Below are 23,406 nucleotides of genomic sequence, written 5' to 3'. Positions count from 1 at the left end.
GACTCTTTCTGCTATCCGTGATTTTTGTGCTCGTCAAAGACTTTTATTCCCACTCAAGAATATTTCTCCCTCCCCAGATTTTCTCAACTACTCAAGATTTGTATGCTCACGATGACTAGTCTACTAGTCCTCATGAGTTTCCTACTACTCGGGATTTTTCTGTTACTCAAGCTCCTCCTAATACCCAAACTCCTCCTATCACTCAAGCCCCTTCTATTACCCAAGCTGCTCCTATCACTCAAGCCCCTTCTATTACCCAAGCTGCTCCTATCACTCAAGCCCCTTCTATTACCCAAACCCCTCCTATCAATCAAGCCCCTTCTATTACCCAAACTCCTCCTATCACTCAAGCCCCTTCTATTACCCAAGCTGCTCCTATCACTCAAGCCCCTTCTATTACCCAAGCTGCTCCTATCACTCAAGCCCCTTCTATTACCCAAACCCCTCCTATCAATCAAGCCCCTTCTATTACCCAAACCCCTCCTATCAATCAAGCCCCTTCTATTACCCAAACTCCTCCTATCACTCAAGCCCCTTCTATTACCCAAGCTGCTCCTATTACTCAAGCTCTTATTATTCAAGCTTTCCCTTTTACTCAAGCTCTTATTACCCAAGCTTTTCGTTTTACTCAAGCTTCTTCTACCACCCAAGCTTCTTCTACTACCCAAGCTCCTCCTACCACTCAAGGTCCTCCTACCACTCAAGCTCCTCCTACCACTCAAGGTCCTCCTACCACTCAAGGTCCTCCTATCACCCAAGCTACCACAAATCTACACCAACAGTGGTCACAGAGGTACTGTAATCTCGAAGATCAATTCAAAAGAGCACACAAGTCTAGAGAAAGGTGAGCCATCATTCTTTGCTTCCTTCATTATTTGCTAGTGTTCAGAACATTAAACTAATATTCCCTCTATTCAGAGCCTTTATCTGTGCCTCACGCAGAAAGGACAGGAATTTTGCTTTTCGGATGGAGTCAGCCAGAAACGCCTCGAAATGCCACTATTTTAATACCGGATGCTGGTTGAAATTCAACGAAGACGACGTCAGAAACTGCAGGGACTACGAAAACACTTTTGAGCTTCCTGACTACTGGAATGAAGAAATTCTACCGCCCACAACCTGGAAGTCCACCTGGCCGGCGCCGAAGTATGCGACTGGTTGGTATACGCAGCCTACACTTCCTCCGCCCATTCCGAAGGCCAATTTTCAAAAACTGAAAGTCGAAGACGATGCTGTATTACCGGTCGTCCTCTCTGGAACCCCCTGCCCCACTGGGCCACCCCCGGGTTATGAATTCTATCCAAACCCCCAAACCACAGCGCCTCAACGGACATTGAACTTCAAGCCTTGCCCGTTATACCTATAAAGCACTCCGTAACTGGCCATTAACTATCACACACTCGACATCCTATAATTCGTGCTTTGGCTACTTTTTTTTGGATGTCTTGGCTCCTTTCTGTGATTGATTCTCTTTATGGATTCCTCTTCTCTATCTGTTATAATTTTTTGATCCTCTGGATTGTTTACTCTTCCTTTATATGATTGATACTTTTTATAGATTTGACTTCTCTATTTATCTTGATTTTTTTGGATCATGTGGATTATTTACTCTTTTTCTATCGATTGATTCTCTTTAGGGATTTCTCCTCTCTGTCTTAACTTTTTTTGATCATCGGGATTATTTTACTTTTTTATTTTTTGCTTTATTTCAATTCATTTTTATCATTTGTGATGTACTTGGTATTTAGGATATTTAGGAAATAAAAACAGCAGCTGAAAAGCTGTTCTGTTTTATACAACCTCTCAAACTGTAAAAGGGATGATATTATTGCGCTACTAGATAAAAACTTGAGCACAACGCTTTTAGCGGTTTAAAGGTTTAGTCCGTATTTTATTCCATAACTAGCATCTCAATTCCTCCCTGTTCATACTAATATATACCACGGTAGGCTTATTGAGTGTTGTCTGGAACCAATATGTAACTAATCATGCATTTGTAAATCCATATCTGAAATCGGCTCTTTCTCGCCAGGTCATTGTTGACGCAGCCTATGATCAATATTTCGACCCTTTAGAGCACCCGACGGGTCGATAACTAAACCCCAGGGGTTATTAAGGCTCATTGAGTGTTACTTAGAGCCAGTTTGTAATTTCCCCTTTATAAATGGGTATCTGTAACTCTGACGGCTCGTCTATGGAAGAATGATGCAAGATAGTTCACACCAAGTCAATCGAAACACATATTGCTACCAATCGTATAACTAGCGGAATTAAACACCGAAAAAGGCCAATTGTCCTTTGGGAATGTACAAATACAAATTTCGACAACGACCCAGGCTGAGATATGGAGCTATTAATGGACGAATGCTTATTGGGAGATCTATTAATATGCTGTAAGAAAGCGTATAGCACCACAAGGTTAAATATTTATTTATTATTCTATTAGATTCGTGACTTCACGTCAGAGACACCATAAGAACCGACCATTACGCCAATGAATTTCGTATTAGTAGAGGTCCAAGCAATCTTAATTATCATGGCATTCGTATTAACTCGTTCGGTTTTTAGTTACGGGTGGATGAAGAGTTACGGCCCGGACCCCCGTCCCGTTTTAACCTGGGTTTGTTAAGGGTATACCTATTTGACCAAGTTAGATGCTTGTATACACAAAGCAAATGCGAATAATATCAATAAAACGTACTTGGCAAATGCCCGTGAGAGAGCCTTTTTACAGCTTATTTTCTGACTACCAATAAAGGAGTCAACGGTTACAGCAATCGCACGGTCAATGTCGCGAGATGAACAGTATTCGGATAGGCGCATTTTGCAGAATGCCTCAGCGATTCGCATGATTGACTCAAGATGACGTACCTATTTATGGTAGGTTAGGGCCGCACAGGGGGAGAGGTAAAGTGATATCGGGGAAGTTAGCCACCAAACAATAGGAAAAAGCACGTACCGTTATAGGATATGCACCAGTGGCTAGGCTTTCTCGTCTCAAATCGGCGAAGACCTCAGCGACTTTGCCTTCATCTATTTGATATAATTTTGGATGACATTTCTCCCGTGCGTAGACGATGTACTTGCGCAATAGTTCTTGCGGGATGGCCTCCTCTCTCTGTGCCTTAAACCTGGATTCAGGAGAGTCTTCTGACCCATCTTCTTCCGGGTTCCCTTGTGCATCTTTAACTGGGTTCGAGCGATAATGCGAATTCATCACAAATGAAGCCAAGCCTTCATCCACGTCTGGGTTGACCATGTCTCTAACAACACAGAGAATATCGAAACGAGAAAGAATAGGCTCAGTGAGTTCGACATTTTGAGAAAAAGGAAGCGTACCCCTGTAGCGGCCCCCAATAGGGTTCGCAGCTGCAACAATCGAGCACCGGGCCTGGAGTGTGGTAACGATACCACCCTTTGATATAGATATTGTCTGCTGCTCCATTGCCTCATGAATAGATGTGCGGTCTTGGTCATTCATCTTGTCAAATTCGTCGATTAAGCAGGTACCTCTATCAGCCAACACTAGCGCACCGCCTTCAAGGGTCCATTCACTGGTCATTGGGTCACGACGCACATTTGCAGTCAAACCGACCGCACTGGCTCCCTGCCCAGTAGCAAAAACTGCACGATGGGCAGTTTTTTCTATGTATTTTAGAGCTTGTGATTTGGCGGTACCTGGGTCACCAAGCAATAGTACGTTGATATCTCCACGAATGTTCATTTTTCCCTGAGCCACTTTGCTGACGCCACCAAACAGTGAAAGAGCGACCGCAGTCTTGACGTCCCCATGGCCATAGATACTTGGGCAAATTGAGGCAATGATCTTCTCAACAATATTAGGGTCCTTAGATAGGGCTTGGATTTGATGTTCATCTTCCTCAGTCAACTGAAACCCAGCCAGTTGATCATGAGATTTGACAATGTGGTTAGCCTCGATAATTGTGCTGAAAACTGGTAACCCACTTCTTTGACTCATTGGAAGATCGTATTGATTGCGGTAAATACCGGTGATTTCAACCTCATCACCAGGTTTGGCAGAATCAATCAAATCTGCCAAAAGAATAACATCACGATGGCGTGGGAGTCTACCAGCGGGTACAGTCCCCGGAGATTCTTGAAGGGTTAATTTCTGGAAGTTACGATATTCAGTTCTCTCAGAGTTCAATGTGAAGGGCCCACGGCTTTGGCAGTTTTGACAAAACGAGATTTTCAGCTCGCTACTTGACTCTTGCTCAAAAGGTCCAAGCGTGATGCCGCATTTGCTGCAGTTGAACATAATGTATTTCAATTGCGGGAAAACACCGGTTCGTCTTGTAACCACACCGCTAACACAGATAAGGCAGTTGAGATGGCTTTGCCGAAGTTGTCGTAGGGTGTATTTCACGGGTAGGTTAGTGATTCGTACATGGATTTCGCTATGGATGCGGTGATAGTCTCTGTAGTGCAACAATGTAGCTTCCATAGCCACCTGGTCGAAAATTTTGAGCACTTCGGCTGGAGCGTTCGCTAGGAAGTATGCGATGATCGATTTTGACTCGCTGAGATGAGGATATGCGACTTCAAGAGACTCTGAGTTCTCTTCTCCGAGATTCTTCACGAGGGTACCATAGACTGAAATGCCGTCCTTGTCTGTGAACTCCGTTAGAAAGGATTTGAACTCTCGGTAGATTGCCCTATGAATAGCTGGAGTAGCTACCCATTCCGTAAGATTATCGGCTTTGATATCGGCCATATCTTCCAGAGTTAGGTCAGCTTCTGGGTCATCCATGTCAGCGTTCTGGCTCTCCTCATCATAGTTGCGTCTGTGTCTGCGTGTCTGTAGCGACAGATCGGGAACACCCTCAAAGTCGTCTTCCTGCATGAAAGCAGCCGGCATTTTTCGCCTCCGAGCTATTTCGCGGTCTCGTTTATTGAGCCGTGCCTCAAGTTGTCGTCTTGCTGCCGGGTCTAGTTCCTCTTGATCTGCGTCATCGATATCGACTCCCGCGTACCCATCATCGGGACGATTGGCATAATCTCTTTCGAAGTTGTCTGCGAAAAGATCAATACCATCGTCATCCTCAGCCATCTCCTCTAGATCGTCTATATCGGGAACAAACCCTTCCTCTGCCGCTATGTCATCTTCATTGTCGGCCTCATCAAGAGGCAGCATTGGCGGGGAGGAAGGAGGCGCTAAATTTGCTGATTAGAAACCATCTTAAGATACACGCCGTATTTTGACCGATCACAGATTTAGCTTACGGCTCGAAGGGGGTGGTGCCGAGGAGTTGTCATCAAGGCCGTCATGACCACGCTTCCTGCTGGTCAGATTTGTTCGTCCTCTGTTACCAGCAGAGTTACTTGGGCGTAAAGGAGAGCTATATGAAATCGGAGAGTAGTTAGAAATATCCAAGGACCTGGAATGAATTTGGCAGTCTCGGTGGGATGTAGGGGTTACCTCATTGTAAGCAATTCACTTCCTACAGCTTTCCGCTGTCAGAGCCTTACAAGTAAAATGAATAGCAACACCGTAACTTCGGACCTTATGAGTGGGAGAAATATGTCTGCCCAGTCTTTGATATTGCTGGCGCGTTAGACGTTGTCTGTCTGATGTCGCGCGGGAGGGACGAAAAGCTCGTCGATCGATTTGATGGCGGGCGTTAAATCGAACTAGAAGAAGCGCGCGAACGCGTCGCGTCGCGCCAAAAATAACCGCGTTATCCAATTTAGCCTAAACGGGGAATCAGTGCAAACAAGACAAACAGAGACGACATTCTGGCTCGCGACGAGAAAGAAACGCCCGAAGATGCGCAAAGGAGAAAGCCGAACGAGCGGAGGAATAGCTGCTTCAGCTTATTGTCAGCCCAGCTTCCAATATCATACTGCTTGCTACCGCATACTACACGGGAGATGGATCCAAATTCGGTTTCTAATCAGGGAGATGGCGCTGAAGCTCCTCCAAAGCGACGCGAGAGCTTCGTATCCGAGAACTCTCAGACGGCCTCTGAGTAAGTGAGAGCTATTGTCGCTAATGACATATTTACTCAGATCAGAGTGAGGTTCTAATAGCTGCTTACTAGATTCATAAACGAACAGTTGAAGCTGGAGGCTGATGCGCGGGAAGCCTTGCCCTATGTATGTCGCTAGAGCGTCCGCCACTCACCCTTCGAAGGCTCGAAGACTAACACAGCTATATTCAGTCATTTGATACTTGCACGCGACCGCTTGGGGCTCTACGACAAAGTCTTTTTTCTTGCATTACTTGCAACCCTCCTCCTGAAAATCCCACTTCCCCCTATAATGCTGCAGGTGTCTGCTACTCCTGCTCTATTTCGTGTCATGGAGAGCACGAGTTGGTTGAACTATTTACAAAGCGCAACTTCATCTGTGACTGTGGCACTAGAAGGTTACCATCGACATCCCCCTGTACCTTGAGAGTAGACCCGGCTACTGGCCAGAAAGGTGCCAACTCGGAGGATCCCACTCCGGATAATAAATACAATCAAAACTTCAGGAACAGATTCTGTGGCTGCAGCGACACATACGATCCTACTAAGGAGAAGGGGACGATGTTCCAGTGCCTTGGTATTGGCACAGTTGAAACTGGTGGCTGTGGAGAAGACTGGTGGCATCCTGAATGTTTAAGAGGGCTACCTCGTATTGCGAGTACTGATAAAGAAGAGGACGAGGACTTGCCTTTACCGCCCGGATTTCCTGATGAGGATGACTTTGAGACGTTTATATGTTATAAATGCTTGGACTCTAATCCGTGGCTAAAGCGGTATGCGGGAACACCGGGATTTCTGCCTCCAGTGTACCTCGAGGAGAAGGTGCTGGGAGATCCAGGCGAGGCACTAAAAGAGGGGGGGAACAGTACTCCTGAGCCACTCGCTACCCCGCGCAAAAAGAGAGCGCTTGAGGATGATGACTCTACCGAGCCAGGCGTGAAACGAGCAAAACAGGAGTCCTCAGCGCATTTGGTTGAACTTAACACTCCAACGGCAAAGACCAAGGAAAAACACGATTTACTTCCATTGGATACCCCTGAAGGGCGGTTTTCGCTCTTCGTCAAAGAAGACTTTCGCGATCACTTGTGTAAATGCGTGGAATGCTTCCCTAATCTTGAACCCAACCGTCAACTCCGCGAGGAAGAAGATGTTTATGAGCCTCCACTATCCGAAGATGGTGATGGGCAGAATGCTAACAATAGTGCTGGAAGCATTTACACTGGGAGTCTCCTGGATAGAGGTGAAGTTGCGCTTAGCAACTTGGACCGAGTCAAGGCGATCGAAGGGGTCATGGTCTATAATCATCTTCGTGACAAAGTGAAGGAGTTCCTGAAACCATTCGCTGAAAGTGGCCAAGCGGTTGGAGCAGAAGATATTAAATCCTATTTTGAGAAACTCAGAGGTGATGACCAAGCCATTCGAGAGGCCGGTGGGAAACCCTCTACTTCTCGCGACGAAGATGAGGTAGAGGATGACAAAAAGGGAGACAATCGAAGAGAGCAGAGTGGTAAGCAGTGGCTCTTTACCAAATTCGTATCGAGGCTATTTACTAAGCAAACTATCTCTACGTGGCCTACAGGATACTGAGTCAAGAACTCTCTTTATTTTTTTCCCCCGACTGTTGTCGAGAAGTACGAGAAGTATCCCACTGGTACAGTGCGATGGCTTATCTTGACCTTCTGACACATGTATTGATATTCCTTTTTCGTCCGGACGCTGGATCTAGTCATGGTCATGATATAATGAAATACTAAATACCCCAATATCCTAAAGAGTCTATTGCTCCTGGATCTCTCTGCTTGCTGCCCTACAACGTTCTTACCCCCCTAACTAACAATACAATCAGTGGCCCAGCGATGATACGATGGCCCATGTAACTATCAAATATAGCTTCGAACCCCCGACATCTTCTTCGCCATAGTATCGGAAAACGCCGCTTGGTTCAGTCAGATATGCTATCAAAAAACCTACTTCAAAAACCTACTTCACCGCAAAAGACGGTGGCTGTGCCCAAGACGGCGGCTGGATACAGGGATAGCTTTTTTTATGGGAATGGATCGGACGAGGAGTGTGCTGAATGTTGATGGTAAGGGAGGAAATATTCCGCTCCCTCAACTGTCATACAGGATAAATGCGTGTAGCTATAGCTCAGTATTCTAAGTAGAAATTGTGAATCTTTGTGTAAATCAATTATGTTAAACACATCGCAGCAGCTGGGTCAACAGCCACAAGAGAGTAAGTCGTAGAATTTGAGCATTCCAAAAGCAAAATATCGATGGACGTCGAGATGTTCACGTGACCAATCTTGGCCGCTTGGGCCGGGCCCATAAAAACGTCCCATCCGCGAGGGTTTGCGACGCTGCAAAGAACAAGCACCAGCATGGATCAATAGAGGGATAATGGCTTCTTTTTTAATTCCCATTTTCTAGACTGTATTATGTTTCCAATGACCTGCTTGACATTCTCATAATTTTTTTTTTTTTTTTCCTTTTCTTCGCTATATTTTTAGTGCCTATTTCGATTACACCTCCTTCAGATGGCTTCTCGATCAACGACCAAAGGCATACACCGTACCGTACAAGTGGCCTTCGATGGTAAGGCAGTCTCAACTTCCCAAGGCTTATATGGGGGCTTTTACCCGCATTATACCTCAAAGTCAACTTCCCCACCAATTTATCCTGCCTTCAGAACACATGCACTTTTTGATATCCAGCCCTGATTTCAAATTACGCTGAATCGTTCTCCTTTATACCCTTTCGTTTAAATCTTTCAAGTTTCAACACGACATCTCTAAGATGGTCTCATATTATTCGGTCTTGATCCGTGAGAATAATGACGTGGCTGATTCCTGAGCCATCTCCGGCATTGCCGGCTACCTCATCCCCGATTGACAACCATTGACAACCACAACTTGGATCTACTATCAAAGAAGTATTACACTGGCCGTTTATATATCCACCAATATGTAGCTGGCTGTCTCCATACTGTTTATTTCTCTCTGTGTTTGATCTTCTTCTCATGACCTTGGCTACTCCGGTTACCCCTGGATACTCGCTAACACATCATTATAGATTCTGCCAATCAGATGAAGTCCCCAGGCTTCGGTTACACTAGCAAAGTTCGCATAAGAGAGAAATACCATATCGTTGGTTTTATAAGCAGTGGTACCTATGGGCGAGTTTATAAGGCCGTTGGTAAAAATGGACAAAAAGGCGAATTTGCTATCAAAAAGTAAAGAATTTCTTCGTCGTCTTTTGAGCTAATACTAACAAGAAAATTTACTCTAGGTTCAAACCTGATAAAGAAGGAGAAACAATCCAATACACAGGACTTTCGCAATCTGCAGTTCGAGAAATTGCTCTGTGTACTGAATTAAACCACCCTAATGTCGTGAGACTTGTCGAGATTATTCTCGAGGATCGATGCATTTTTATGGTATTTGAGTATACCGAGCACGATCTCCTGCAGATAATACACCATCATACTCAGCCTCAGCGACATGCCATCCCTGCCCCGATGGTGAAGTCAATCCTCTTCCAGCTACTCAACGGACTTTTATATCTCCACTCAAACTGGGTCCTCCATCGTGATTTCAAACCAGCTAATATACTGGTTACTTCTTGCGGTGCAGTAAGGATTGGCGATCTTGGGCTTGCCCGGTTATTTTATAAACCGCTAAACTCGCTATTTTCCGGTGACAAGGTCGTGGTGACAATATGGTATCGCGCACCTGAGTTACTCCTTGGCAGCCGGCATTACACCCCAGCTGTTGATCTCTGGGCGGTTGGGTGCATATTCGCCGAGCTACTATCTCTCCGCCCAATATTCAAGGGAGAAGAGGCAAAAATGGATAGCAAGAAAAACGTGCCTTTCCAACGAAATCAAATGCTGAAAATCATGGAAATTCTCGGGATGCCACTGAAGCAAAACTGGCCTGGCTTAGCTTCGATGCCCGAATATGGCCAGCTTCAAGCTTTTGCGTTAGGCCCTGGGACAAGCCATATACAGAAGCTATCGAGCTTAGAGCCATGGTATAACGCCTGTTTGAAGAACGGTTCATATTCGCCATCCTCAACGGCAGGAACTCCGGGGAAAGAAGGCTTTGATCTTCTCTCACGGCTTCTAGAATATAACCCAGCGAAAAGGATTACGGCAAAGGAGGCATTAGAGCACCCATACTTTTCAACAGGTAGCCCAATTACAGCAAATTGTTTCGAAGGATTTGAGGGGAAATACCCAAACCGACGGGTAAGCCAGGACGACAACGATATTCGCACTAGTAGCTTACCCGGCACAAAGCGGAGTGGCCTACCAGACGATTCCCTAACATCCAGGGCAGCGAAGCGTGTACGAGAGATGTGAACTGATGGTACCATAGGCTCAGGAGCTTTTTTTTTTACACCGGATTGATGCTTGGTTCATCGAATCATGATTTAAATAACCTCACCCGGCACAAGGCAGGTGCGCTTCGAACATGGAAATCAATTGTAACATGGCTAGAAGTGTCAGCCGCATAACTACATCTTGGGGCATGTGGATGTTAGGGAATCATCTACAACGCAAAAATCTCTGGATCAAATACCAAAATATCGAAACTGGGACATGCTTCACAGGAAGCAGCGTTGTGAGATTACCCAATAACTCCTCTGGGAGTCCTTTGTGGCAATGGTAACTACCTGTCGTAGTACGACATGGTTACCGGATCTCCCCTAACAACGCTCAGATCATATATCTGGAAGATGAAGCGGACTGTAAGTTCTTAAAATCGCATACCCTGGAATGCAAATATCAAAGACCTCTTTCGATCGGTTCTATAAAAAGAGCTTTTTTCATATACAGATCGAACCCATTCTACGACTCTTCATTGAAAAGGAGCATATAATCGGTATTATTCTACATACTCGTACCGACTGCGGCCCGAAGCAACAGGGTAAATGACCAGAAAAGCATGTAACTAGCCCGGTTTGCATCTATCTGGCGGGAAGAAGCTGCGTTGAATATATTTCCATTACGGTCAACTTCATACTTTATTATAACACCCTCTCTTTAATAGAGATTAAGGTATGCCACAATAGCGATAGGGGAGTTAAGGAAACAGAAACTATAAAACTCTGAGTCTCCCATCTGTACCTCATAGTGAGACAGAAAGAGAGAACGTTCATAGTTAATGACTTATTGATCCGTGAGCTTTCTCCTTTTCAAGCTTGCAGTTCTACGATGGATTCCTCCTGCTTCTCGAATAACACACTAATTAGTACAACGCCCCCAAGTATGGTCCTCAAATTAGTGACGTTGGCATCCTATAAAAGTTCAGAGAAGCATTTCAAGCAAAGCTTTGCCTTACCAGCGTAACTTTGATCAACAATGGATCGTCTTCGGTTTAGAAGTACTATAGATAGTTATCTTCACTTGCTTAATGCATGGACTGGGAAGGGTCTCCTTTCTAATATGAGCTATGAGCAGATGCCATTCTCCCCAATATCTGGCCGAACTTTTGCAATCATTTAACTATTTACTTAGTTAATCCTCCCGGTTATAACTAGTCCAGAGAACAATTTACGAGTATTGTGTCCTTCGGTAGCGAGTATAGATTTTGATCTCCAGTGCCACATTTGGCAATTTAATCTGATCCAAGAAAAGAAAATAATCCATCACCGAACGGTTGGTTGTCGATGCTTTCAATGCATGTTGATGGCATATATGATTAAGTTGCATATTTTGTTGATTTTGCAATGCTAAGAGCCGTCACCTTCTACTGCGACAGTTCGTGACACGGTGTCCAGCCGTATATTCTTTACCATATAGGAATGAATATTAGAGCAGAGGGAGGATCCCCAGTTTAGAGTGGGCTTGGATGACGAGATGAAAGAAATCCACGAGAATGCCTCTGCCGACGCATGTCCTTGATGCTTGTTTTTCTTGGTAAGCATTACCTTACGCCCTAGTTAATGCTTAATATCGGGTGCTGTAAGTAGGGCATAAAAGAAAATGACCAGTAGAGACTTGGTTTGGTCGTCTGCAAGTTGCAACGCTGGGTGTGGACTCATATTACTGAGAAATGGTATCTTGATAGATATGCACCCAATAACTATTAAGATTCCTTACATACCGTAGTTGTTTCTATATATGATGAAGCAGACTTAAAAGTTATGAATAAGTGCGCCAGTAAGGAAGCCCTAAAGTTCATACCAGAGCAGATGTGCATGCCATTTGTTTTGCTGGACTTCCGATATAACCTGGCTTGCAAATCTATTGAGGAGTTATGCATAGCACTACTAGTAGATTCGGATTTTATGGCTTTCGTATGCCACCAACTAGTAACACTTCTATAGAAAAGAAGAAACTGGGGAAAATAAAATTGAAGAGTGCCAGTTTGAAAAACTTTACAAAAACGGCTGTGTTTTGACCAGTCTTTTAACATTCTCCATTATCAGTAATAACCTTGTGAATGTATCGCCCCTCTCATCTTGCGCATCTATTCTTTCCTGCGTCTGAATGGTTTTCATCATGGCCCGAGTGATTGCATCGGCGTTGCTCCCTGCATCTGCCGACATTTGAGAGTTGGGAAGGCTTTCTGAATTGCACTGGTTCCAGGATAGGCCAAGTGAATCGTGGAGGCGACATAACATGCGCTCGCTGACCTGAATAGCTATAGATATCTCCAATCTTACTCCTACATAGGATTGAAAAGAGCCCAGTTTGAGTCCTGGAAATATTCGGAGTTCACCAGAGGGAGTGGGATCAATGGCGCTTGGGAAAAGGAGAAAGGCCTGGAGGTCCGTGAAGAACAAGGCGAATGCTCGCGCAAGACGAAGGTAGCAGGAAACAGAAGAATCGTGGAAGTATCAACTGGTGGTTGCTTGCTAGGCGTGAGAGGAGATAACAGGCTGGTGCTATCACTGGAGCTGAAATAGGACAGATCCGAAAACGGGTGTGCCAGCATATCAGAACAGTCATTCATTATGGCTTGCTCATTAAATAGACATGAGTCGATGTCGGGGATAGATTCGCTGACAAATTCCGAACATATGATACGCAGACAACCATCATTACTGTCCGAAATAGGCATTAGTTGCCTTATGAGCTCAGTGAGTCTTCGAACCTGCTCCAGCATGCCGTGTATTGGAAAGTTGCGCAGCCGTGAGAATACCCCTTTTTTATCGTCGCCAATGCAGTTCCTCATTCTTTGCAGGAAGCGAAGTTGATCGTACTGTGCTAGCCCAAATGCCATAAGTTCTCGAACATAGTTATCAGGTGCCATCTCCGTGGTGGAGCGTTGAACCCTAGGCACTTCGCTGGTCTTCTTGGTATAGGGCGAAATCGTTATGTTTTGAGACGTCACGTCTTGCATAATTGGCTTCTCCGTAAGTAAAGCCACCGAGCTCTCCGGAAACGGCATATGATCATTATAAAATGATAGCATATCAACTTTAATGCTTGATTCGTCTATGTGAAAATCAAACATTCTGGCATCATCACAGGGCAAGCCAATAGCAGCCCCCTGGCGAGGAGAGAAGAGTGGTTCAGGGCTTGACGGTAGTGGAGAGCTTGCAGATGATCGCCGAGGAGCATTGCGAGGGCTAATCCCGCCATCTGACTTTGAAGAACCACCAGCCGAAGTCGTCGATGATACCCCTGATCTTGCAGGTCGTCCTATACGATCCGGAGGGCTATAGACGCACTGGACAGATGCACGCCGACAACGTTCGCATTTACTCCCAGGCTCGGTACCATCAGACCGTAAACATCTTAGTTTTTGGGTGTGACATCGATTGCAAGCCAGGCGTAATCGTGATTCAGATGACCTTGTCTGCGTAGTCTTTCTCTTTTGGCCTTGTGACCTATCGTGGACAGGTTTTGCTGCAAACTTGGGATCTCTTAACATAGTTTTGGTAATCTTGAGCTGTGACGTGAACAAATTTGAGAAACTGGAAGGTTCTAGAACGAGAGGAGTTGGCCGTATCAAAAATAGTGAGGACGATATTATCACTCCAGTCAATATAAAGCTGTACAGCTCATCCAAAGATATGTGCTTTGAATACTCCATAAGTCTCGAGGAATGAAAGGGAGGGAGCGAACTAAATGCCTCCCCAAAAGAACAAACTGAATTAGTCGCTTTGTGGTTGGAGGCGACGGTGTGCTTCCTCCCAGGGTTGATCTACATATCTTCAAGCATGGTCTTTCTCGTATTGAACGCATAGGCTATTCCAACAGCATCAGGTTACTCAAAAAATAAAGCATGTCCCTGTAATCATTTGGGAGTGGATATCATCGTTAACCACACACAAGAAGTCTTGGGTAAGAGCTTGTTTTACTTCACGAAAATTAACAATAATAACCATTCCAAAGTCCCTGAACAGCCCAGGGATTAAGTCAGGGGCAAGAATGCCCAGTCTCCTTATCCTACTAGCAGGCCAACCAATGACCGGCCAGAGACACATAGAAGGGATTGTGAGAGGGTATATATTTTCAGTTAGTTTCCTGTCCTCCGTATAAACAGTGAGTAGTTAGGTGAACGCTGCTGACAGTCCTGAAGGAGCAAGACTGAACAGTGAGGTTTGGGTATAGAAGAAGCCCTCTCCTGAACATCAACTTTGTCAGTGCAATGAAGTTGTATTTCTTGCTAGCAATGCAAGCCCCTCTAGCCTAGTAACTATACTGGAGCTAAAAGCTAAAGAGCACAATACGAACGTGCGAAGCATCCGGCCTGGATCGGCAGCTATGGTTATCAATTTAGCCACTGGAAACTCCCTTTGGTTACGGGAAGTGGGGAGGTGTCATGCCATGAGTTATATTTTACCCAAGCATTTCCACGTGTGCAAAAGAACATGTAAGGAGTACGATGCACCTATCTGCCCTTGTTGATCCCGTACGATCATGGCGAAATGAGGTTACAGTTGACCTCCTCCGTCCATCCTGGGGCGGAATAGGCTGTATACTAACCATGGGGTAATTAATGTTGTTGGGAGAGCTGGAACATGCACTCCCCTCGGAGCAAAAAGCCAGAGACACGATGCTGCAAATGTATGTAAGACTTGGCAGTTAGCTACCAAGTTAACTACCACTTACAAATTCTAATTATGATATTACCTGGCCATATAACGGGCCAGTTAATTCATATTTTGAGTTCGCGGTTCGTATGCTGCGAAACTGGGAGGACCATGGGTGGCTTGTGCCGTATCCCCTTTGGGTCCCCCGAGGGCTCTCAGAGAACTAACCGGGGGGTTAACAGCCTCGAAAGGGAACAAGAAGAATGCATCGTCACGATCATACCACCTGCTGCCCAGAAAGTTTTGATGGAGAAAACAACCGGAAGTGTCTGTCGACCCTACGGAGTTAAGAGGGCCACAAAAACACGAGGCTGGCGATCTTCGTCGTCCAGTTAGTTAGTTAACCTTATTAATAAGCTTATTAAGCTAAATCGCTAAAAATATAAAAAGAGCCGAAAGCCTTGGCGCGATGCATCCAGTCTTCAATCGAAGCCAGCGAGTTACTAGCATTCGCATCGGGTTAAAAAAAAGACATGACTGTCTAGAATTCTCGGTGAGATTAGTTGCTGATCGTGTCATGATACCTTACCTGCGCAAATGATTTCCAATTTCTATAGCTAGGAATGGCCGACACGCCGGTCCTGGGAGTCACATCGCCAACAAGCTAGGATATCCCTGTGCTGGCTACGAAGATGGAACTCCATTGACAGAGGACATGAGCACGATATTGTCTAAGATTGGTTAGCTCGAGAAATTCACAAGTTCCTTGAGCGCTGTATTCGGATAGGGTTGCAAGATTATACTACATCGTGAAGTAACAGCTCAGAAAACGAAAACAAGCTTCTCCCCTGATACTCTTCCTGATTTCACCTCGTCCAGCCCCTCGAGGACGTTATCCCATGTTGCCTGTTCCTTGATTCTAAGCGGATGCGGCTTCATCTTTTTCTCATCGAGTATTTGCTGGAGGATTTGAGCCAGTTTCCCGCCGAACGCCCTTGTTTCCTCGCTGCCTGGCCGTTCATAAGGTGGTGGCCAGGCAATGTCTTTACCCAGCATTGATATGCCCACAATCCAGGTAGCCTTGATGGCCTTCCTAGTATGTGCTGTTGACTCCCAGAAAGGATCTAACGAGGTGTAGTGACCGCCAGCACGGCCAATGGCACCATAGCAGATATCAATCGAACCCTTCGTCGAGATGCAGTCGAGCGCATATTTCAAGTTGTTTCTGGTTGCCTTTTTGATGTCTTCAGCACAGGTTGGGGAGCGATAATCGAAGACTTCTTCCGCTCCGTAGCTCTTAACTAGCTCATAGTTTTTGGGAGAACAAGTTGTTATGGGGCGGAGGCCCGCGAGTTTGAGAAGTTGAATCGCCGTTGTCCCTACTGAAGTACTTCCGCCGTAAACAAGAACAGTTTTGGGTTCCTTTGCCGGGCGTAGTATTGGCCAGACATCTAGTTCTGCCAGGAGATTTTGGAACAAGGCTTGGCCAGCAGTGAACCAGATAGTGGACATCGCTCCACCGACAGACCAGGGAACATTTTCGGGAAGAGTCAGAGTGATGTCCGCCGGGGCACTGACATAAGTTGCAAAAGCTCCAGACGAAGGGTCCAGTGGATCAGATCCCATCACTGCGCCGCTAACTCGGTCACCAACTTTGACATCTCGTTTTACCCCTGAGCCCACTGCCACAACAACACCGGCAAAGTCACACCCTCCGATCAGGCCAGGTTTTGAAAACCCAGCTTCCATCTTGGTGTCGACAGGATTCACCGATACCACTGCTGTTTTAACAATAATCATGTCTGGCTTGAGTGTGGCCACCTGGGCTTCGTGAGAGACCCGCAAGTTTCCATCACTTCCAAAGGTAAGGGCCGTTTGTTTGTCCGGGAGTTGAGTCATTGCCGCGTTTCGTAGTCCTGATTCTGCAGTGTACTGGGAAGAAGAGAACGGTGTTCGGGTTTTCTCCCGCTTGATTCTTTTTATTTTCTAACAATGAAAGCAGCTCGGAAAATGCATTATATTTTTGTCTCGTTACATCGTGAAATCTCCTCGGCGCTGGTCATCGAAGCATGGTCGCAATTAAACATCCGAAAATCCCCGAATCGGCGCCATCAGCCATAGTTGCAAGGCTCTGAAAGCGTTGTCACCGAAATTCAAAGTTAAAAATCATTCCCCGCTAGAAGAACGAAAGGGAATCCATTCTATTCATCTCTGAAAGGGGTGGGATCTTGTGCCTTTGCAGATTAGCGGTGCCTTCTTGTTGAAATTAGCTATAACTTAAAAAATAAAAATAAAAAAACCTGCAGGCGTTGAGTCTAGATTGCTCCATGAATAAATTCAAAGGAAGAATAATGATAGCGTAGGGTCAAGATTTCTCACTTCCTCAAATAATACTTCTAACACCCTGTCGCTGGGAACCTTACAGTTGACGGTTACTAATCCCTTTATAGTCAGATTTCAGTGCCGTCATTTGAATATGTACAATGGTAGCCATCCCTTTCTTTGCCGGCTCACCGATTTCGCCCCCAGTTACTGTTGAGATGAAGCCATTATTTCCTGTTTTTGCAGGAGGTGCCTCCGTAGGCATGCTCCACCACAACGTTTCATGTTTGAGCTCAAAAGACCAGTGCTTATTCTGACCGGGAGATACGAAATCAATTCTGTAGCCAGTCGTGTGGTCCGAGTAGTTTCCCCTAAGTTCTCCGCTGTAGGTAGAACGAAACGCTAAGTAATTGTCACTCAAGGAGACACTGTCATCTGAGACCATTTCAAAAAGTACTGCATCTTCTTTCACCAAAGTAGCCCGGGTATATGTCTTGCCGGGATGCAGACGACTATAGAGACGGAAGAGTGCGAATGTGTAAGGACCCGCGTGGCCTCGAACGTAGGTAGTGCCTTCCATCATATCTTGCATAGGTTCGGTAGAACGACAGTAATCTTTACCTCCACATCCTTCAAATTGTAGGTTTTTGGATTCTCCATCCTGAATAAAAGTGAAGTCCGCAATTGCCTTTGCACGAGGAATTGAATGAACCCAAGATAGGCCAGGCCCTATCAACTGGGATTCTGTAGAGTTTTCAATATTTCTCCCACCTCGTTGTTGAAGTGTTAAGGTCCCTCGGGTAGTGGGCATGTTAATGGTAACGGTTGCCTCAGACATATCAAGTGAAACTTCATACTGTGCCCATCCTGCATCGCCAGAATCGTCCTCTTTCCTTCCTCCTACCCATTTCCCGGTGATCTTCCCGGCCTCCAGGTTGGCTTCGACAGCACTCTCTGAAGCAAAAAGTTCACTTGCAATCTTCGTCCCATCTGGCAAGCTTGCTCGAAATGTAGAACGTATTGGGCATTTTCCTAATGCAGTTTGCGTTCCGTCTCGGAAAAATGTCATAGTCACTGCAACGTTGCTGGTTGTCAAGTCGACAGCATCGAAGATCCATGCCTCTAAATGAGTTTTGCTCATACAGGCGAGGTGGGGGAAGAAAATGTGTTTGTATTCCGTGATATGAGGAGCAGGCCCGTCTATCACAGGGTCCTGTCGTTTGACATGAGATATGATAGGTTGTGCGGATTGCATTTCAACGTTGTTGAAAAGTCACCCTTTTTTGGCAATATATGGTTTGAGAAGGGTGAATGCACATATGTGCTGAATATTGCAACGGGCTTGGAGTAGTAACTATTTTATAGGTGAAACCGGTTCATATATTGCCAGTATTTAAACGATCATAGCACAGGCGTGCCAGAGGAAGAGGCAGATTGCATTGCAGGGTATCTACTTGAGATTCAAGATTTCGGTGGCGGATTTGCTATTCAAAACGTGTTGAGCGATTCCCATTCACGGTGTCCCTCTCGTCTCCCACCGGCGACATATAAATATGACATGAAAGTCACCGAACCGAGCCGGAGGCCTGGGCACATGATTGGTAATCTGCTCCCCATGAATCGTCGTACTCGGCAGTATAGCCACGAGTTGCAAGGGTATCAAGATTGCGGAATCTGTCGGATACCAAAGAAGCAAGGTTACGGGACTATTCGGTCCCAATCCCGCTCAATTCGTCTGGCACCGAAAATGACTTGACCGCCCATATTTGCGCTAAATGAGCCCTTTGGCAAGTAATTAAACTAAAAAGTATTCCACCTGTTGGTGTGATGAAAATAGCAAGAACCCGCACGGTCAAAGTAGATTCTTCACACCCTGTTTTCCGATACTAGAAATACAAAGAGCAACAATAGCATGTCGTCTGAGAAAGCTTTCTGACTAAACACTCAATTTCCAAGCTTGCCTGGAACTGAAGGATATTATTCGTTGCCTTTACCGCAGACCCACACCTCTCAATGGGAGACGCCTCAGCAGTTAAGCAACGATACGGAACTAAGAAGTTATCGGCGGCTAACCTTACCTCCTTATTTTTAAATACAGTCATATCTATCATTATACTATAGCTAACTAATCGACATTCTGCTCCCTAAACTTCATATAGTTAATTAACAACATATATGATGTGCTTAGGTTCAGCGGGTAGGTCTACCTGATTAGAGGTCAACTTGAAATTTTCTTTGGAAGTATAACGAGAATACGTATGCCTGGCCCACAGTGGCAGGGAGCTTTCGTTGAAAAAGCCCAGATAAAGCGAAATGTAGTGGTAAATCTTTCTGTATGAGCAAAGAGAATATACAAAGGCAAGCCAAAACGGGATGACACAAAAGGGCGGACATGAATCATCGATCACTCTCTGCCAAGATATATGGGGAAATTATCACTATTCTCTGGATTGGTACTGTAGCTTGGATGCTTTTTTGAGGACCAAGGAGCTAGAGGCTGCCGATGTTGAAGACTCTGATGTTCGGCCAACCTTTTTGATACTTAGAGCTAAATCCCGAGCAACTGGCAGTTTCTGCTGTAACAGGCACTTGGAAACTCGACAGACAATGTTTCCTTTTTATAGTTGTAAATCATAATAAATGCCACAGAGATGATAGGCTTATTTATGTTTGTTGCCATTACAGCGTAACATTTTTTCTTGCTCGCAACTTCCTTCCAAAAGCTTGTTCAGCGCTCTGGATCTCTTGGCCTTCACCTTTTGCTGTGGTCTTTCGTCGTTTCGCTGGTTGCTCTTCTCCTGACGATGTATTCGTGAGTGTTAAATCGTCTTCGCCTTCTCCTTCTAGAGATGACTCCCCTTCTTTCTTCTTCGCCCCACGCACGCGGGGTCTGGCTTTAGGTATTAGCCTGCGCTTTCGAGGGCGGAGCCATTCTTCCATCCCTGGAGGCCAGTAAACCCGACCATATGGGCCCCCCATGTTTACCTCTTCGGGATCGAGCTTTTGCTGGCTAGTCCCAACGAGAATGTGAGTTTTCTTAGGAGTTTTCGCCCAATCTTCCCTGTAATGTGGAATGACGTGGTTTATTTTTTCGAAACCAGGGAGTTTATAGATCTTCATAAGCTCAAAAACAGCCTGTTCTTTATCTTTGGCTTCAATCATGAGATCCATAGTTGGATCACAGGGTGGGAGTGTGGACACTCTGGCGTTATGTTTCCGTCGCTGCACTTTGGTTATTGCTTCTGGGGTGGGCTCAGAATAATGCATCTTTTGTGTTTTTCCTTTTCTTATCCACGTTGATCTTATCCGATCATAAAGCGTCATTATATCGAGGGTGCCTTCCCGAATCTGGTCTGGATTAAAGTGGATATTATGGTGGTGATAGTCCAGGACGAAGGGTATGTTCAATTCCTCGCATACAGGTAGAAGGTCATGCACAGTCCAGCTCATATCATCATTCTCCAAGACAAGCCTGTCTTTGATATCCCGAGGCAGGCCCAAGTAAGCCGCTCTGAACCGACTGAGAGTTCTCTCTTTGTCTCCAAAGGTGCCACCCATGTGCAGAATAATAACAGCATCACGATCCATTTGAGGCGGTAGATTCAAGAGGTTTAGCATCTCTGCATGGTACGCTAAATCCCTGATGGAGTTACTGATCACTTCCTTGCGTGGTGAGCCAAGTTGAGTAAACTAACTCTTGTTAGTGTCTGATGATTAGGAAAGCCCTATAATTCAGATACATACTTACCTGACCAGGGTGAACAGTGAGACGATGATCAAGTTCGGCGGCAACAGCTCCTACCTCAGCTAGGGCCTTGGATGCAAACGGAGCTAGTTTATATCCATATTCTGCATGACTCGCAAAGGGGAACATCTCACTGCTGATTCTCATGAAGCGGATTCCAAACCGTACGTTCCAGCGGATCATGGTTACCAAATCTCGGGTATTCGCTAAACCCAGCTCCTGCACGAATTTTTGGCCTCTGGCTATATCTGGAGATTTGGTACGGTCTGGACGGTTTTTGGTAGCATGTCGGGGCTGAGATGAGTCTTGGAGAGGGTGTCGGTTTTCAAGTATAGAAGCAATGCGGCAGGTCCGGGAGCAAAAAACCGGAGGATTTGCATTGCGTAGGTAGGTGTTAAGGCATGCCTAGAAAGGTCAGAAGCGGCATTCAGGCCGCAGAACCGTTACCTGTGTGATGGAAGGTTGGGTGCTTACGGACATATCCTAATCGGCCCTTCCATGGTAGCGGAAGATAGCCGCTGTTCACAGGAGGAGGCTGCGAGGCTGCTTGTTCTACTTCCTCTTCGTCTGCCTCAACTTCGCCGTCCCGCTCAAAGTCTTTGATTGCGACTTGGCCGGTGCTCATGTTACGACAGTGTCGTTGTGTTCTGTCTTGATTAAGGAGGCGATTGCTACCTTGAATCCTGACAATCGCGGATTGTCTACACCACAATCTGGTAGAGCGCAAGAAGAAATATACGTACATGTAGCTTCATGAAACGGGAATATATTAAGTGAGCATACAAGTTGGAGATGTAGATAAAACTATGATGATGCCCGATGGTTGGAGTTAGCTGCATGCCATGTCGCCACCGTTACGGCATATTTGGGTTTTCTCCCGTTCTACTTTCGTTGCAGCTGACCCCCTTCGGCGTACTTGCCGGACGCCTACTTGTTACATAGGGCCGTAGGGCATGAACTCGGATAAAACAAAAGAACCAGTTGGTCGCAGGCAAGATAGTGTGATTCTCGTGTTGTTTGGGGACCGCTATTAGGTATCCTGCGTGCTAAATCGTATCATGGGCGAGCACCGGTAACTTACTATCGGACGAACTTTTCATTTCACAAAGCCTTCCACCTGAAGATGTTTTATATATCCTCCTGGGAGCCCTGCGGGAAAGAAACAACCATTATCTCGACAGCTCGATGTGAGTATCTCAGTCGTCGATATTTTCGGATTGCTTAGTAACCTAAATAATTCTCCTGAGATTTAGTGAGCTTTGGGCTGAACTTACAGCTAATCCTTTAAGTTACAGCTATCTTATTGGCGAATGACGTGAAGATATAACGTGACCCTGCACTGTTTAGTAACTACCACATCGCGACGTCCTTCGACAAACATCTTTGCAGATCGCAATGGAAGCATCTATCTCCTCACGACGGAACAGTTGAGAGAACATCAACTACCGAATGCTAGCACTAGCGTAAGCGCTAGTTAGTCGGCAAAAATATTACTCAAGCTTTATCACCCATCCGTTAAGCGCAATTTAATCAGAAGAACTCTGGTGATGGCTAGACTTCGGTGAATACGCTTCGAAAAGTCTTCTGTGACGCTGAAGTTCTATTTTTGCTTGCATCCTCGTGCCTGGCCCACTAATCGAAAATCAGCAAAGTGCTGAGACTCATGGATGGATCGATCAGGCCTGCAAGTAAGGCCTAGGTATAGTTAATTCCGACAGATTCGGCATGAAGGTTGCTGTGGTTGTTCCTGCAATGACTCCCATCGCCGGAAAACTCCCCGAGAACGGTGACTTTTGAGTTCGCTCTCAAAAAGGCTGCCAAATCACCTAGCTGGGTCCCAAAAGCTGGTCTGGGCCCATGCTACCACCGCACTGTCCTTCGAAGCTCTCAGCTGAAAAAAGGGGTAAATTTTACAGCGGAAGATACCAGGGTTAGTCCCGTCTCACGCGTATGGCAATGCAAAAAGTACATCCGGGGCTGAAAGAATATGGAAATCGTGAAAGAAGTCAGCGCATCCCACCCTGTCTCTTCACGACTAACTGAAGCTACAGAGAAGATGCAGGCTGAGCACGACATGGCCATGAATACGGTTTCGGCTTGGATGATACCCTTTAACCTTGCATTGGTATCACCTAGAGACCCCTACCATGCGTCAAGTAATAAACTTCAAATGTAGGCTAGCAATTGGAAACTTATGGTCCATGGTTAGCATAGCAAAAACATTGCTATCCCTGGGCTGTCTTCTGGGCCATCGAGTCACCGAAAAAGGGTCGCAAAATAAACCGATTCGGCTGTATTAACACACCGAACAACTGGCCGCCAGCAAACTATACAGCCTCTGCAAGTTTGTCACGGCAGA

The 23,406-nt window shown here is 45.7% G+C and overlaps 8 protein-coding genes across 8 annotated transcripts; 3 read left to right on the top strand and 5 right to left on the bottom strand.

Moving 5' to 3' along the window:
* Positions 1-111: 111 nt before the first annotated feature.
* On the top strand, positions 112-1,635 carry TERG_07370 (uncharacterized protein; the record flags this gene model as incomplete). The annotated part of the gene is made up of 3 exons (XM_047748763.1): positions 112-136; positions 172-844; positions 919-1,635. The coding sequence occupies 3 exons, from the start codon at positions 112-114 to the stop codon at positions 1,364-1,366; spliced, it is 1,146 nt and encodes a 381-aa protein (XP_047604751.1). The 3' UTR covers positions 1,367-1,635.
* A 929-nt stretch (positions 1,636-2,564) lies between these two features.
* TERG_07369 (uncharacterized protein) lies at positions 2,565-5,600 on the bottom strand (the record flags this gene model as incomplete). Its single annotated transcript, XM_047748762.1, has 3 exons — positions 2,960-5,600; positions 2,702-2,871; positions 2,565-2,637 (listed from the first exon to the last, which is right to left on the bottom strand). The coding sequence occupies exons 1-3, from the start codon at positions 5,153-5,155 to the stop codon at positions 2,565-2,567; spliced, it is 2,439 nt and encodes an 812-aa protein (XP_047604750.1). The 5' UTR covers positions 5,156-5,600.
* A 292-nt stretch (positions 5,601-5,892) lies between these two features.
* Positions 5,893-7,577, top strand: TERG_07368 (uncharacterized protein; the record flags this gene model as incomplete). The annotated part of the gene is made up of 3 exons (XM_003231701.1): positions 5,893-5,990; positions 6,063-6,117; positions 6,183-7,577. The coding sequence occupies 3 exons, from the start codon at positions 5,893-5,895 to the stop codon at positions 7,575-7,577; spliced, it is 1,548 nt and encodes a 515-aa protein (XP_003231749.1).
* Positions 7,578-8,526: 949 nt separating this feature from the next.
* TERG_07367 (CMGC/CDK/CDK8 protein kinase) lies at positions 8,527-10,352 on the top strand (the record flags this gene model as incomplete). Its single annotated transcript, XM_003231700.1, has 3 exons — positions 8,527-8,584; positions 9,062-9,221; positions 9,278-10,352. The coding sequence occupies 3 exons, from the start codon at positions 8,527-8,529 to the stop codon at positions 10,350-10,352; spliced, it is 1,293 nt and encodes a 430-aa protein (XP_003231748.1).
* A 2,311-nt stretch (positions 10,353-12,663) lies between these two features.
* Positions 12,664-15,422, bottom strand: TERG_07365 (uncharacterized protein; the record flags this gene model as incomplete). The annotated part of the gene is made up of 1 exon (XM_003231699.2): positions 12,664-15,422. Exon 1 carries the CDS (start codon positions 14,035-14,037, stop codon positions 12,664-12,666), a length of 1,374 nt encoding a protein of 457 aa, XP_003231747.1. The 5' UTR covers positions 14,038-15,422.
* A 60-nt stretch (positions 15,423-15,482) lies between these two features.
* TERG_07364 (uncharacterized protein) lies at positions 15,483-17,197 on the bottom strand. Its single transcript, XM_003231698.2, has one exon. It carries the CDS (start codon positions 16,877-16,879, stop codon positions 15,803-15,805), a length of 1,077 nt encoding a protein of 358 aa, XP_003231746.1. The 5' UTR covers positions 16,880-17,197; the 3' UTR covers positions 15,483-15,802.
* Positions 17,198-17,399: 202 nt separating this feature from the next.
* TERG_07363 (uncharacterized protein) lies at positions 17,400-18,557 on the bottom strand (the record flags this gene model as incomplete). The annotated part of the gene is made up of 1 exon (XM_003231697.1): positions 17,400-18,557. The coding sequence occupies one exon, from the start codon at positions 18,555-18,557 to the stop codon at positions 17,400-17,402; it is 1,158 nt and encodes a 385-aa protein (XP_003231745.1).
* Positions 18,558-19,981: 1,424 nt separating this feature from the next.
* TERG_07362 (UV damage endonuclease UvdE) lies at positions 19,982-21,527 on the bottom strand (the record flags this gene model as incomplete). Its single annotated transcript, XM_047748761.1, has 3 exons — positions 19,982-20,992; positions 21,051-21,452; positions 21,522-21,527. 3 exons carry the CDS (start codon positions 21,525-21,527, stop codon positions 19,982-19,984), a joined length of 1,419 nt encoding a protein of 472 aa, XP_047604749.1.
* Between the last annotated feature and the right edge of the window lie 1,879 nt (positions 21,528-23,406).

This window comes from Trichophyton rubrum (genome assembly GCF_000151425.1).
Source record: "Trichophyton rubrum CBS 118892 genomic scaffold supercont2.10, whole genome shotgun sequence".
In the NCBI taxonomy this organism is placed as follows: domain Eukaryota; kingdom Fungi; phylum Ascomycota; class Eurotiomycetes; order Onygenales; family Arthrodermataceae; genus Trichophyton; species Trichophyton rubrum.
Note: the sequence above shows the minus strand (reverse complement) of the source record. Positions and strands in the feature narration are given on the sequence as shown.

Coding starts and splice junctions, on each gene's coding strand:
- TERG_07364 (XM_003231698.2), bottom strand. CDS start 16,879: ATGACTCAACTCCCGGACAAACAAACGGCCCTTACCTTTGGAAGTGAT.